The following is a 14,418-nucleotide window of genomic DNA, read 5'->3' on the forward strand; positions in this document are numbered from 1 at the left end:
GTTGAAAACACTTGTCTCCAGTAATATCTTACTGTGTTGTTGTTGCTGATACAGTATCTTCATTCACTTCTCAGTGCTAGATACTGGAGCAGAGGACAGTGTGTTTGAGGCTGAATCACACACACACGCAGCACACACCCCAGAAACAGGACAGCGTGGCACTTCCCGTCTCTCCTCTACTAATCCTGCCAAAGAGACAGGTGATGGTCCATCTGCACTTTACAACCATCGGTTTACAGAACTGGGCTACAGTCCAGTGGAACATTCTCAGCGCAACAGTGACTTGTCATTCATTGTACAATGCACAAAGAAATGTGGCTTCCTTATTTAACGCATCAGTGGAAGTGAAAACACACACACACACACACACACTAAAATATAAATTTACACAATTAAAAAAGTCACACTGAAATGGTAGTTTTCTTGAGTGTGTGTGTGTGTGTATCATTTTGTCAGACAGAGCAGTGTTAGCAGGGTTTTACACTATGGGACCTTAAATAGCAGAATTCACTGATAATTCAATAATAGTTTTTTTTTTTTTTTTTTTTTTTTTTTTTTTTTTTTGCAGCTGACCTGACGACTCCCACAGACCCCGCTTTAGCTCTGAGCTTCACCACAGAAGACTCCCACATACTGCCCCAGCCATCTGACCATCACTCTGACCCAACACCAGAAACACCAAACCTGGACATAACAGAAGAATAAACACCAAGCAACCAGGACAGTAGAGGAAAACAATCCTCATGAACCAGAGAAGTGCTTCAGAGAAATAGGCTACTGACTTTTACAACAAAGACACAATGAAAGAATCAGAACCACAGGAACCGAAGGCGCAGGTGTTGGATCCTCCTCACAAACCCAGTTCTAATAATCAGGGGGTGGTTAAGACTGACAATGGTCTGTGTGGGAGATAGGAAGAAGTCCCTAAATGCCTCTTTTTTGATACAATGATGCAACATGTTTGTGAATATGGTCCCTGATGCTTCAGACACTTAAACAATAATACTGAGGTTGGTTTAAAATATATATAAAATATATTCATGCAAGGTATGAACAGAGCATACCTTATACCCCAGTAAACAAGGAACGTCCCTGGACGTTCAAAATAGGTCTAAAAGTAGTCTGTCCGTCAAGGACATATTTTAAACGTCAATGGACGTCCAGTATCCATCTTAATAAGTTAGTTAAGTGGTGACCAATCGATAACGTCAGTGGACGTCCAAAACGCGTTTTATACAAGTAATTTATTTCGGGACCAAATTAATAACGTCAATGGACGTCCAAACTACGTCTAATAGTCGTCTTTTCAATGTCTGTGATTGGACGTCTTTTCAACTTTCATTTTCAACCTTAAGAGAACGTTGATTAGACGGCAGTCATTACGTTATTTCAACGTTGAATCAACGGCTAAATGTTTACTGGGACCACTGTTACTCCATTATCAGCAGTACATTTAAAAGCTGTAGGTTCTCTCCTGGTCGTGGATGCGTACATGTAGTGCACAGATGGACCTATCATAACTATGAAGCACAAAAGAAATGAGAGGTGAACAATGCTCAAATGAACAAAGATAAAGAGAGACTCTGAATAAGACTTTACATAGAAGCGTCTCTAAATGGGGACAATTTATAGAATTTTGAATTATTTTTACGTTTATGACTGGATGCTGAACACATGTTTATGGAGGGCTAAATGTAATGCTATAACAGATTTTGCTTAAAGATATTCCTCAAGAAAAGTGTTGAGACTGAGTGAACTGAACTAACTGAACACTGTGAGCAGGATTACAAAGGCTGGTTATTTCCTTTAATACACAAAGGAAGCACATGTCAGTATGTCCATTTGTTTCATCAAACCTTTAACCGTTAAAGGCTTTATACTTATTTAGATGTACTTGCTGATTGATTTACAAAATTGATTTACTGATATATACTGTTTTATCATGTTTTTTCATTTTGATCTGGTGACGGATTTTGTTTTGTACAGTTTCTTTATTAAAGAAACCCCATCAATTTTAAAAATGACATATATAAATATGTTCGGTGTATGAATAAGTGTAACATACAATTGTAATTATTGATTCAATCATACTCTTCCTCTTTTGTCATCTTAATGCCACTGTTTTTCAATATTAAATATGATTAGTGTCATTTTATTGAACAAAAAATAACCAGAAAATTCAGTAGTTTAAAAATTTGACTTCAATCAAAGCAAAAGTGCTGCAGAAGCATGAGCATTGATTTGTTCTGTTCTTGGGGATAATATTGTATCAAAAAGTACACGTGAGTGTTATTTTAGACAGTGATGATTTCAGTGTTAATGACTGTGAACGCAGAGTATATATATATACTTATTATATTATATATATATAGTTTGTTTGTTTTTTTTATAAAGGCAATTGTCATGTTTAATACTAAGCAACTGTAACAATAAAATAACAAAAGAATGTGAAAATGATTGAAGTTCTAATTTTAATTTTTAGGCTACACAAAAACATAAATATAAAACATATTTGTGCATGTAATATTTATGTTGTTATAATGGTTTAATTGGGTGAATTTTGACATGGGGTCATGCCCAAAGCCAAAGGGTTGTCCGGAAAAAATTACTATTTTTTTCTGTGTATTTATACCGTCCTGCTTTATTTGTCTATATACTATGATTTGTGTATATATAGCAACTGAAAATATATATTTTTAATCTATTAAATTTTACACTGTTTTACTTAAAACTGAGGCTCTGTCAGAACTTCACTTTACAATCTACTGCTTATCCATGGTATTCCATTTCCACTATTTACATTAAATACCAACCCCAGTTCCAGAAACGTCTTTTTTTTTTTAATGCCATACAAACAAGAATCTGATTGTTTTTATTTATTGTAGCAATACTTAAGAGGCGCAAGCAGAAAGAAACATATTCCAGTGTTTACACGGCACAATCGAACTGTATTTTGTAAATATAAGCACATTTTTCAATTGATGCCTGCATCACGTTCCAGAAAAGCTGGGACAGTGGTACATCAACTTTCCTTTTATTTACACTGTTTAATCATTGAGGAGTTGAGGATACTATTTTTTTTTTTTTTTTTTAGAGTTTCAGCCGCTCAACAATCTGTAGTCGATGTTGCTTCTCTACGTGATGCGCCATAGACAGATCTAGACTTGAAGGCAGGTCAGTCAAGCATACGCACTTTGTCTCTTCTGATGACAGGGTGTAGTGCATACAGAATGACTCCTGTCATTGTCTTGCTGAAATAAACATGCAGTTCCCAGTCAAAGACGTTGTCTTGATGGAAGCATATATGTCCCTGGAAGCCCAATGTTTGCCTCCACATCAACGGAAACTTCTCACATATGAAAGTCATCCATGCCATGATCACTGATGTATCCACAACATGAGAGATGTTCTCTTTGTGTAAGCGTTTCAAATTTTTTTGTTTGTTTGTTTGTTTTATTGCAGTGTTGTTAAGTGACCGCAGTTTTTTAATACTCCCAAGCTATACTGATTACTGGAGCATGACAATTTCTCATGTAGTGCCATCTGAGGGCTCAAAGGTCACACCCATTCAACATTAGTGTCCATCCTTACCCTACATGGACTGGTATTCCTCAAAACGATTAAATAACTAAATTATTTGCAGTATTGCATTGATTAAATGTCATGTTTTAATTCCTTTATGATGTTTGGCATAAAGGGATGAGCAACAACCTATTCTTGCTTACAAATACTGAGCCATTTTTGAATGCTCCTTTTCTACTTTTTGTATTCACCTACGTATAATATAATGCTTCAGAACAGTGTGACATTAATTATTTTCATATAAGTTTTTCATTCTTATTTTCCTCTGCCAAATTTGTTTGGTGTGTTCCAGGCATTACTCTCAAATCTTGTTTATTTTAATCTGCTCAGTGGAAAAACAGGACATTTTTCTTGGTATTTTTGTCACTTAAATAAAACTTTATTCGAATTTTTAAATCATTTCATAAAATCATTTGTAAAATGTCCCATCTTTTCTGGAAAATAAATGAGTAAAGTATAACAATGAAAAACGTTTCATGTTTTTGTTATTGCGATATAATAAGTCATCATTATGAGCTATTAAGTTATAAGTATAGGTTTGAGCACTGATTAGATTGTATTATGTATTGCTTTTACTACATTTTGTTCTTTCCAGGTGTCAGCACTGGCCCTTGTTCTGCCAGGCGTCTGAGTTCAGAGGGAGTTTGGACCCCAATCTATTTGTACTAGCTAGGATACACACTCTGTCTGAACTCTAAGCACTACTGTGAGTCGCTCTGGATAAGAGCATCTGCTAAATGCTGTAAATGTAAATGTAAAATGTAAGTAGGCTAAACTCCCATTAGAATGCAGAATGTCTCTGTTAACACCGCACACAGTACCTCACCTTGGCTTGCGATGTTGCTAACTGGCCCCCCAGTGACTGGCAGCATGTGGCATAATGTGATGTTATTTAAAGGTTAAATACAACAAACATTGTAGTGGAGAAGAATAACTTCAGGTTTTTGGGGGTTTTGTTTGTTTGTTTGTTTGTTTTATAATAACCAATGCCTTTACCTCTTTAAGGGACTGTTGTACTGGAATAAAAAGGTAAGTTAAGACTCCTAACATTGTTGAATGAATTTAGGATCAAAAAACTTTTGAAAAAAAATGGACATTTTGAAAATATTATCATAATTTTTTAAGAGACTACTTTTTATAATAAGTCTCTAAAATAATGACCTTAAAGAATATAAACAAATTAGATTAACTTTCAGTTCAACTAGGTGCAAATATAAGAAATATGACCATTTCTTTTGCTCAATTTATAGAATTTTGACAAAAATGAGTGACCTCTGATGTTTGCAAATTGTTAAAATGTAAATAAATAAAAATAAAGGATTTTATATGAAATAATGTTTGGCTCTGACAGCGACTATACACTGAATTGGGGTCTGTTGGATTCCAAACAATGGGAAAGACGCTGAGCACTGTAGTTTAGGTTTATTTTGGGCTCTGTATCCAGTCGGGGGGCTGTGTTTGGGGTGTTTATTTCTTTCTTAATTTACACAAGTCTAAATCCCTGCGCCCCCTCTTTATTGTCAGAGCGCCCTTGTATTTGTGTATCATGGCAGATTACGCGTTGTCTCTGCGGAGCGGCTCATTATGTGGGTGAGATAATGGCTGAGCGCTCATTCAGTGGAGTGTGTGAGAAGAATGTGTGGAGGTGGAGGGGGAGGTGTCTGAGCTGACATATAGGCTCAGAGGAGTTGCGCCCAGTCACCTGCTCGCCGCTCAAGCACCATGGACAGCTCATCCAGCCGCCTGGACGCTGCCTCTTTCCTCCACATCTGGAGACTGTTTGACCCTCAAGGTAAGATCCCTTAGGTTCTGTGCATGTACCATTTTCAAATTTATAAAGGGGCTTCTGTTACTTTTGCTGTAAAAGTGCATTTCTCAGGTATTGTAAGTAACACCCTGTAATGAAAGAAACAGGCTTTTGTTGTTGATTATAGTAAGTTGCTCTCCCTAAATACACAGCACTTGATTGAACATTATACAACTTTGTAATGCCATTTTTCTGATCATTTATGATTAGAGCTTTGTGAACATTTTAGACTCTACAACAAAAAAAAGTTCTGTACTCTTGCATGTAATTATGACTGCTTAAGAGCAATTGTATGCCTTTATATATACACACCAATGCTGCAGTGACACTGTTGGTCTGCTGGTAGAACTGGATCAGACACAGCAGTACTGCTGCAGTTTTTGAAACCCTAACAACACCCAGCCGACAGCGTCCTGTGTCACTGATGAAAGACTAGAGGACGAGCGACACACACTGTGCAGCGACAGTTGAACTACTGTCTCTGACTTTACATCTACAAAGTGGACCAATGAGGAAGGAGTGTCTCACAGAGTGGACAGAGAGTGGACACAGGGTTTAAAAACTCCAGCAGCACTGCTGTGTCTGATCCACTCTACACCAGCGCAACACACACTAACACACCACCACCACATCAGCGTGAAAGGGGCTGACGGAATGGAGATATAATACATTTGTACTCAAATAAATCCTTCATATTTTACCTTCTTTTTTCTTATCAAACTTACTCAGCGTTTGTTTTATCATCACAGATCGTGGCTACATTGAGAGAAAGAACTTGGACGACTTGTTTGGTCATGTGATGAAGAAATTAGGGAAGACTGTAAGCTAATGTTTCCTCTTGTTTACTTGTCTTACCTTATTATTAACATAGCTACACTCCCAAAAGTGTGTGACTTTATCAAGGAACTCATTTGTGGTCAGGAGCATTTGTGGGCAGTAAATGGGTAGATTAACTCATATACTGTACATTTACATTGCACTTTCCTGAGTGTTTTTATATAGTAAAAGTTATAGTGCGTAAAGGAGTCTACTGTTTTAATAATGGAATTACAATTTACTTCCAGACATCATTTCTAACCTCTCATTTGGATGCTTGATCATTTTATTTCATCCAAAAAGAACTTGAAAATAGTAGACTGTGGTAATAGATGAGGGACGCAGTTCTATACAGAAATAAAGTGTATTAGATTTGGGGCATTTATGGTAGTGATTTTCACACTTGCTCATTATGTATGTTGTTTAAATCAATATTTTAATGTGGCTTCTACCCTGTATTATGCAACGTTACAGCTGCTGCACCTGTTTTTCTTTTTGCCTTTGTTCACCTGTGTTGTTTGAACAGAATGAAATCCCCATTAATGTTGCATGATGTTTACTCAGTGCTAATAAAGGAAAAGCCCGTGAGGCAGCGCTGCTTTTCTTCACTCTGTGGGTTTCCCAGGAACATTGTTAACTCTGGGTTCGTTTCAGAGAGACAAGCTGCTGGAGGAGAAACTGCAAAGACTCCGAGCCTCCAGCACCGGGGGCAGACTGCACATCCACCAGGTTGACTAGCCACCATTCCTTTATCCATCAATCCAACTCTCTGTCTGTCGCTCCCTCCATTCATAATTCCTTTCCTCCATTTACCCATTTATTCATCCCACCATTTTCTGCCTTAATCTTCTATTTCTCAGTCCGTCCGTCAATCTGTCGCTCTCGTCATCCATCTTTTAGATACTTCTCCCCTTCTTTCTTCCCATCATCCATTCTTCCCTCTATCCCTCTGTCCTTTCTTCCCTCTTACATCCATCCTGTTTTTTCTTCCATAATTTCATTCATCTACCCATTCTATTTCTGTCTCTCTCTCTAACTGTCCCTCTGTATCTAATCCCCCCCCTCACACACTGACAGCTGACTTCTGTCCTGCTGCCGGAGGAGGAGAGTTTCCTGCTGCTGTTCCGCAGAGAGACTCCACTGGACAACAGTGTGGAGTTTATGAGGGTCAGTGCACTGCAGTTTAACACCCCTGTGCTTGATGATCACATGTAGACACATAAAAGTCCTGCTACATCACTAGAGCATAGTATCCAGTGGGGCGCTGGATTTAAACAGATCACTCACTGTTTAAACCCCTCATTATTTGAGGAGTAATGGAAAACACATTAATCCACCACCACAGAGCTGCCTTTCACTGGTGGGGCTAAAATAAAAGGCTCCTAAATGGCTTTTGGTTTGGCTGGATAGGGCTCGGAAAAACCTGAACACATAAAGCATGTGGAACTTACTTCAATTCCAACGTTCCTCGCACTTAATATTTAGTTAAACAAAAGGGTTCTTTAGGGAACAGTAGGAGGTTCTTCTATGGCAGGGGGGAGGGAACAGTTTTCTCCATTTTCATTCCAAATGGTGGCTTTCTTCAACTGCTGTAACACGTTTTTGTTTAAAATTACCTTCAGCTTTTTAAACACTTTTGGCCAAATGTGAAAGTAAGCTTACACAGCTGTACAGAAAACACACCTGAATTTGGCAGTGCTGAATATTTTTTGTGTTCTGTTTTTGTTAAATCTGAAGTTACAATAAACAGTAATGGTGGCTTAAAATATTTTAGGAAGTCCTCACTGTCTTCACTTAGAAAATCAACAGATTCTGAATGTTTTATTCCACAAGAGGCAGCCACACTCCAGTAGACAACTGTCTGTAATGTGTGGTCCTTGTTGACTGGAATGAAACAATGCAGCATAAAGTAGATTATCTGTGGTCAATGGAATTACTTCAAGGAGCAGTAGGTTTATCCTTAAGACCTGTTGTGTTTGTCCTGCAGGTAAAGCACAGATAATTCAGAATGGGGTTTATAACGTCTGGGTTGAGTAATAGATCTTACTAGTTGCTGACCCCTGTGTCTGTGTGCAGATCTGGAGGAATTATGATGCTGACAGCAGTGGATTCATATCAGCGGTCGAACTGAAGGTACAATACATATTGTCACTTTCCTCCAAATGTTGTCAGCCAAGTCCTGTTTGGTGTCTACCGTTTGCTTCTGAGTTTTGCACAGGAGATCCAATGCCAAGATACTGGCCTAAAGGACTTTCCAATAAGGATTTGACCACATTAAATCTTCAGGATGCCTGCAGCTACCGTTTTTGAATCTGCAACGTAGTTTCATTAATGTTGTATTAGCTATAGCCTTAGTCTCCTTACTGCAGGGACACTACTGATGTCCTGCTGTCTGAACCGTTTTGAGCTACACTGTACAGCTCATGTTGATCATATGATAAAACACAATGATATAGAGTGTCATTACAGGCCTGCTACTGTTATAGCACATTCTGTGATGACTGTGGCACTTGGTGATCAGTTATTGACAGTTAACATAATTTTATTAGTGCAATATCTACTGATGCGAAAGGGTGAGGCAAATTTTCTCAAGGATTCTAGGACAACACACACTTTTAGTGTAGTCTTGCATATGGCACATGAACTATGTCTCTCTACATTCTTCTGCACTTTGGGATGTAGCATCGTAACTTACCTTACTTTGGGAGTTCTTACACCCCTCTACGTATTGAAAATCTTTATTAGAAACAGCATGTTGAAACATTTAAACATTTCTCACAAATATATCCTTCACCCTCACTTCTGAACATTTCACTTTTACTGTCTTCGATGAAAACTCCTCCACTAGACATCTTCACATCTAACTGCATCCTAACAGAGTGGAGTGGGTGGTGCTGAGAGAGGTGGAGATTGTACTATGGACACACCTGTGCTCATGACTGGGAAGTTTTGGTTTGTACAGTTTGTAATTAATAGAAGTCTGGGTGGTCTGTTCAGTACCGTTTATTTATAACCAGTCTGTGGGGAAGATCATTAGATCACTGCAGAAACAAATCACTTTCACAATATCAATTCAACACTCAAATCCAGACCCTCTGTCAATCCCTATATGTACTTTATCACAGTGAATACTGTGTTCTTAAGGCTGTGTATGGTTACATCACTATTGTCTTCATCTTGTGTTTAGTCTCAGATGTTTTCAGGGTGAAACGGGGACTTGATGTGGGTCTGAAGCGCTGTACTGATGTGTAGTTGGAGTGATATGAGAGTGTGTTAAGCTTGTATGTTTTGCTCTGCCTTTGCCCTCTAGAGTTTCCTGCAGGATCTGTTTCAGCAGCACAAGAAGAGCATCACCCCGGAAAAGCTGGATCAGTACACGGACGCTATGGTACAGTCACAAAACCTCCATCACAGCAACAAACACAAACAATGAATGAGGGAGCATTATTCACCATTTTAATCACTCGGTTGACTTCTTAAGTGGTCTGGACCTGTCAGCAGTTCAGAGTACACACTATATCATCAAAGTGTGTAAATATTTTATTCATTTATTTATTTATTTATTTTGTATTATAATTATTATTCAGCTCTAGACATTGGGAGGTGAGGTACTTTTGTTAAGTGAGTAGTTCTGGATCACAGTCTCCACTCAGAATTATCCCAAAGGTTTTGACCAAAGTGCAAGAAAACACAGGTTTGTGGGGCTGTAAACTCCTCTAGACTTTGCTTGGCACTGAGGATGATACCCATAGGATCATGGGCAGTGTCTCTAGAACAGGGGTGCACAACTACAGTCTTGGAGGGCCTGTATTCAGCAAAGTTGGGTGATTCCTCTGCTAAAATAAACCCAGTAAACCTGGCAAATAACAGATAAGTTGAATCAGGTGTGTGTGAGCAGTGGAATCACCAAGTTTTGCTTTATAACGGCCCTCCAGGACTAGAGTTGTGCACCCCTGATCTAAAAGGACCTCTGTGTTTACAACAAATGCTCATTAAAATAGCTAAGTTCACTAATAAGGGATGTGTACAAAATATGACATACAGTATACTTGCCCTTTAAGTGTAAGTCAGTTTCCATTGAAGTCAATGTGTTTGATTAATAATAATAGCTTAGTAATAATAATAGTAATAATAGTAATAATAGCTATAATAGCTAAACACTTAGAATGTAAGAAGTCGAGAATTGTACGTACTTAATCTATTAAATCTCACACTAAACATCCTTCAGGGTTTAAGTGGGTTTGCTTGTTGGTATGATAATGACGTTGGTGCTGATGATGAGGGCAGTTTTTGAGAGTGGACTTTTCCTCTGGTCTTTTTTTTTCCTCCCAGATGAAAATGTTTGACAAAAACCAAGATGGCCACCTGGATTTAAATGACTTGGCCAGGTATTAGTAGATATTTATTTCTGTTTAGTTCAGAAGTTAAAACAAGATACCTTTAATGTTTTCTGGTGTGCCTAGTCTTGTTTGAATGAAGTTGATGCTCACATTTATTTTTCTTTTTTGCTACCAGAATTTTGTCTTTAAAGGAAAACTTTCTGCTGAAGTTTGAGATGGACGTAAGTAGCTCACCGAATGAAATGAACTAAAGAAATGGCAATATTACAGTTCAAATGTGTTCAAATGTGTAAGACTATGCAATAAAAGTATAGATGAGTTGATGACTTTCATGTAATTCAAAATAACTCAAGTCATTTGCAGAGGCTTTCTAGCAAAAACTCACCAAGACAAAATTGTTTGGACTGGTAGTGATAGGAGAGTGTAATGTTTGGTTCCTATCACCACCACCGTGAGTCTGCAGTGAACTATTTCACGAGTCCTCTCTGAATATATATTTTTTTCATATCCACAATAGTGTTTTATGCAGAAACTTTGAAAATGTTTGTAAATTTTCATTTACATTTACAAATCTCCATTTCTGTTTTAACTGTTCTGTGCACTCTCCAGGCCTGCAGTCAGAAAGACAGGAAGAGAGATTTTGAGAAGATCTTTGCTCATTATGACGTGGTAGGTGTGGAACTGTAATTCAAAAAGTGGATTTGACATAAGTTCCTCTTTTTTGTAGTTTGTATTTGTGTGTGTGCTTGTATTTTAACAGAGTAAGACTGGTGAACTGGAAGGACCAGAGGTGGATGGTTTTGTGAAAGACATGATGGAACTTGTGAAGGTATAATTCTGAATATGGCGTTACAGGAAAACTCCAGAAGTTTTCAACGTAATGTATTTGCTGCATTAGTAGTGGGCTGTCAGAATAAAACCAAAACCTTGTTTATCTAAAATGGTACTTTTTTTGGGTTGTCCCTATGAGTCCCATATTTATAAACACTAGTAGTTAATCTGAAATGTCTGGCTTTCTGTTTGACACCTGAAGCCCTATCCAATGGGAGGACGTAGATCCTACAAATGATTTCATAGAAACCATTAGGTCCCCCCAAGAGGTTAGGCAGGCTCTGAGGGTTCCCAATTACCCTACAGATGAAGCAGATTCAGTTGAAGATGTTGGAGTATTCCTTTAAAGCTGGCATTTATTGTTTACAAATTTCAGCATTGTTTATCTGAATTAAACAGTGGTTTCATGCTCCTCCCCAGCCAAGCCTGAGTGGTGCAGACCTGGACAGGTTTAAGCGAGCTCTGCTGAGCCACTGCGATGTGAACGGAGATGGAAAGATCCAGAAGAACGAGCTAGCGCTGTGTCTGGGACTGAAACTCACTCCATAAACACTGATCCATCCACGCTGGACCATCCCTGACCTTCTCAGATTATAATGAACACACTCACAGGATTAACTGATAGTGCTAACATTCCACATAATGTCTAGAGCTTAACGGGTTTAAAGACTGAGCTCTGCAGGAGGAGGACACAAGATGGTGATGTCTATCGTTGGCTATTATTCACTTCATGCTTTTCAAATTTTTAAAGTAATAAGATGCTATGAAGAATCACTCCAATGAAACCTGTTTCTCTTTGTGTATAGGTACTCTAAGCATCCCGGTACTTCATCAAAACAGTTAAACTTTTATCTCACCAAATGCATGCTGTTCTATTCCTGGTGATGTTTCTGGTGCCCTGTGCTGATGATTAGATAAATGTGATTACCCTTAAGCCGGAAAAATGTGTCCTGCCTCTTACTTTATTGCTTAAGGTGTGAAATGGGAAACTTACACGTATCAATAACAATATTCTCTTTCTCTCTCTCTCTCTCTGTATGTTTAATCTATCTATCTATCTATCTATCTATAAACCCTCAATGAACCAACTGTTATCAACATTAGTACTTCATGTAAGAAATCAAAGTACATAATCCTTTATGTTATCAAATGCTGAAATCCAATGATAGATTGATATACATGTAACCACACTCACTGTAGGACATGGCAAAAGCCCAACCAAACTATCTAGTTTTCTGACAAGTTTGCAACCATTTGTTTTGGACCTGCTGACGATCAGAGTCAGTTTAAAGGCAAATGGGGTGAAAAATTGGGGCCTGTTGTAAATCCACACTGGTGGGCTCTTGTGTTCTATTTTCATCTGTGTTGTTTGGTTACTGTGCTCTGCAGATGTCTGACCCACTGTGTGCGTGTGTGTTTGTGTGTATTGTGCAGATGTCTGAGTCCCCTCCTCTCGGGCCTGTGGATGATACCAGTAATCCATGGCTACTGCAGCTTGTGTAATGATCATGTGTGTGCTCCTGTCATTAGAAACCAGTGTCTGTGCATTTATGTCGTCACTCAAGTAGACATGACCACCTATTAGCCCCTCCCCATCCAGCCAAAGTGAGGGTTAATGTCAGGCAGCTCATAATTACCAAGAATCACCAAATTGGCACAGGTTTCCAGCCAATCTGCCAGCCCTTAGTAATGCATTTGAGCCTTGTGGGTTTCATAATCACTTCAAGAACTGGCACAGCTTAATAATGGAATCTTCTGAAGTCAATCTGATTGGCTAAACCCATAATGTGCAAAGCCTCCCACGACTACCGCCAAAGTAGATGAGAAGGGGGTGGGGGTGGGGGGGCTTCCTCCTCTCCTTGGAATTACAGAAGGTATTTTAGGGACTTTCAAGTTGTTTGTCAAAAGAAAAATAAACATAGCTAGTCTTACTGATAACATTGTTTTGATAATTTATTTTCCATATGATATTTACCAGCAGTTTTTTTTGCGATCTACAGTAGCTATGTGAATGATGATGTCCTCCAAATTTCCAGAGTGTGTTTTAGGCATCAAATTCTAAAGATGAAAAAAAAGTCTATGAGGCTTTAAATCCAGAATCATTGGGCACAATACAAGAACACACCCTGAAGGGGGCACCACTCCTTCAAAGGGCGACACACACCATGCCAATCCACCTACCAACAGAATTTTTGGACCGTGGAGAACACAGAATGCAGACACAGGGAGAACACACCACACTCCTCACAGACAGCCACCCAGAGCGGGACTAGAAGCCACAACCTCCAGGTCCCTGGAGCTGTGTGACTGTGTACCTGCTGTGACACTGGGTTTCGATGAAACCAATTTGTTGTTGTTTTATTTCAGTTCAATACAGCTTCAAGAGAATGATCATATCACAGGTTGTTTAATTGGGAAATGAACTTTGTAAAAAAAAATAAAAAAATCACACACACAAAACTATCAAAAGCATACAAAAGTATTTTATTGTAACTCTGTCCTAATAGGATTTCCCAATAAAATTATTCGTCAACTTCAGTATGTTCACTGCCAACATTACTCCAATACTACACCAGCTGCACTGGCTACCTGTCTCACTTTCACAACTCAAACTTTTATTACTTACTTACAAATCTCTGCATGATCTTGCACCCTCATACATAACTGAACTCCTCCATCCCATATTCTCCTACCCACTCACTTAGGTCTTCTAATGTTGGCCTTCTGTCCATTCCTAAATTTAAATTGGCCCCAAAACTGGGGAAAACTTGGCGCAGTCTCTCCATCTTTGTGATTCACTTTCATCTTTTAAATCTGAGATTAAAACACTTTTCTCTCAAAATTTTCATTTATTGTTACCTTGATTAATCTGCTGTCCTGCTTTTGTCTTTATTGATATCATTTTTCATTCTATGTTACTCACTATTAATGTTATTAGTATTATTGTAAAATGAATAAATACAGAAAAAAGTCCGGGGACATCAACATCTCATTATAAATCCATAAATATTACTATTGACGTAGATATAACAGCGCCACAGA

The 14,418-nt window shown here is 38.3% G+C and overlaps 2 protein-coding genes across 2 annotated transcripts in view; both read left to right on the forward strand.

Moving 5' to 3' along the window:
* Window positions 1-2,714, forward strand: part of LOC136694928 (F-actin-uncapping protein LRRC16A-like) — a 38,364-nt gene extending 35,650 nt beyond the window's left edge. Inside the window, exons 31-32 of the mRNA XM_066668757.1 lie at window positions 75-200; window positions 569-2,714. Of these exons, the coding sequence (XP_066524854.1) occupies window positions 75-200; window positions 569-705 (263 nt within the window). The 3' untranslated portion in view covers window positions 706-2,714. The remainder of the gene's footprint in view (window positions 1-74; window positions 201-568) is intronic.
* A 2,590-nt stretch (window positions 2,715-5,304) lies between these two features.
* Window positions 5,305-12,280, forward strand: LOC136694319 (secretagogin-like). Its single transcript, XM_066667788.1, has 11 exons — window positions 5,305-5,374; window positions 6,139-6,209; window positions 6,860-6,934; window positions 7,283-7,372; window positions 8,282-8,338; window positions 9,516-9,593; window positions 10,538-10,593; window positions 10,721-10,766; window positions 11,155-11,214; window positions 11,306-11,374; window positions 11,797-12,280. The coding sequence occupies exons 1-11, from the start codon at window positions 5,305-5,307 to the stop codon at window positions 11,923-11,925; spliced, it is 801 nt and encodes a 266-aa protein (XP_066523885.1). The 3' UTR covers window positions 11,926-12,280.
* Window positions 12,281-14,418: the final 2,138 nt, after the last annotated feature.

The sequence above is a fragment of the Hoplias malabaricus genome, chromosome 4 (genome assembly GCF_029633855.1).
Source record: "Hoplias malabaricus isolate fHopMal1 chromosome 4, fHopMal1.hap1, whole genome shotgun sequence".
Classification (NCBI taxonomy): domain Eukaryota; kingdom Metazoa; phylum Chordata; class Actinopteri; order Characiformes; family Erythrinidae; genus Hoplias; species Hoplias malabaricus.

Coding starts and splice junctions, on each gene's coding strand:
- LOC136694319 (XM_066667788.1), top strand. CDS start 5,305: ATGGACAGCTCATCCAGCCGCCTGGACGCTGCCTCTTTCCTCCACATC. Junction 5,375..6,138: donor GAGACTGTTTGACCCTCAAG/GTAAGATCCCTT, acceptor TTATCATCACAG/ATCGTGGCTACATTGAGAGA. Junction 9,594..10,537: donor ATCAGTACACGGACGCTATG/GTACAGTCACAA, acceptor TTTTCCTCCCAG/ATGAAAATGTTTGACAAAAA.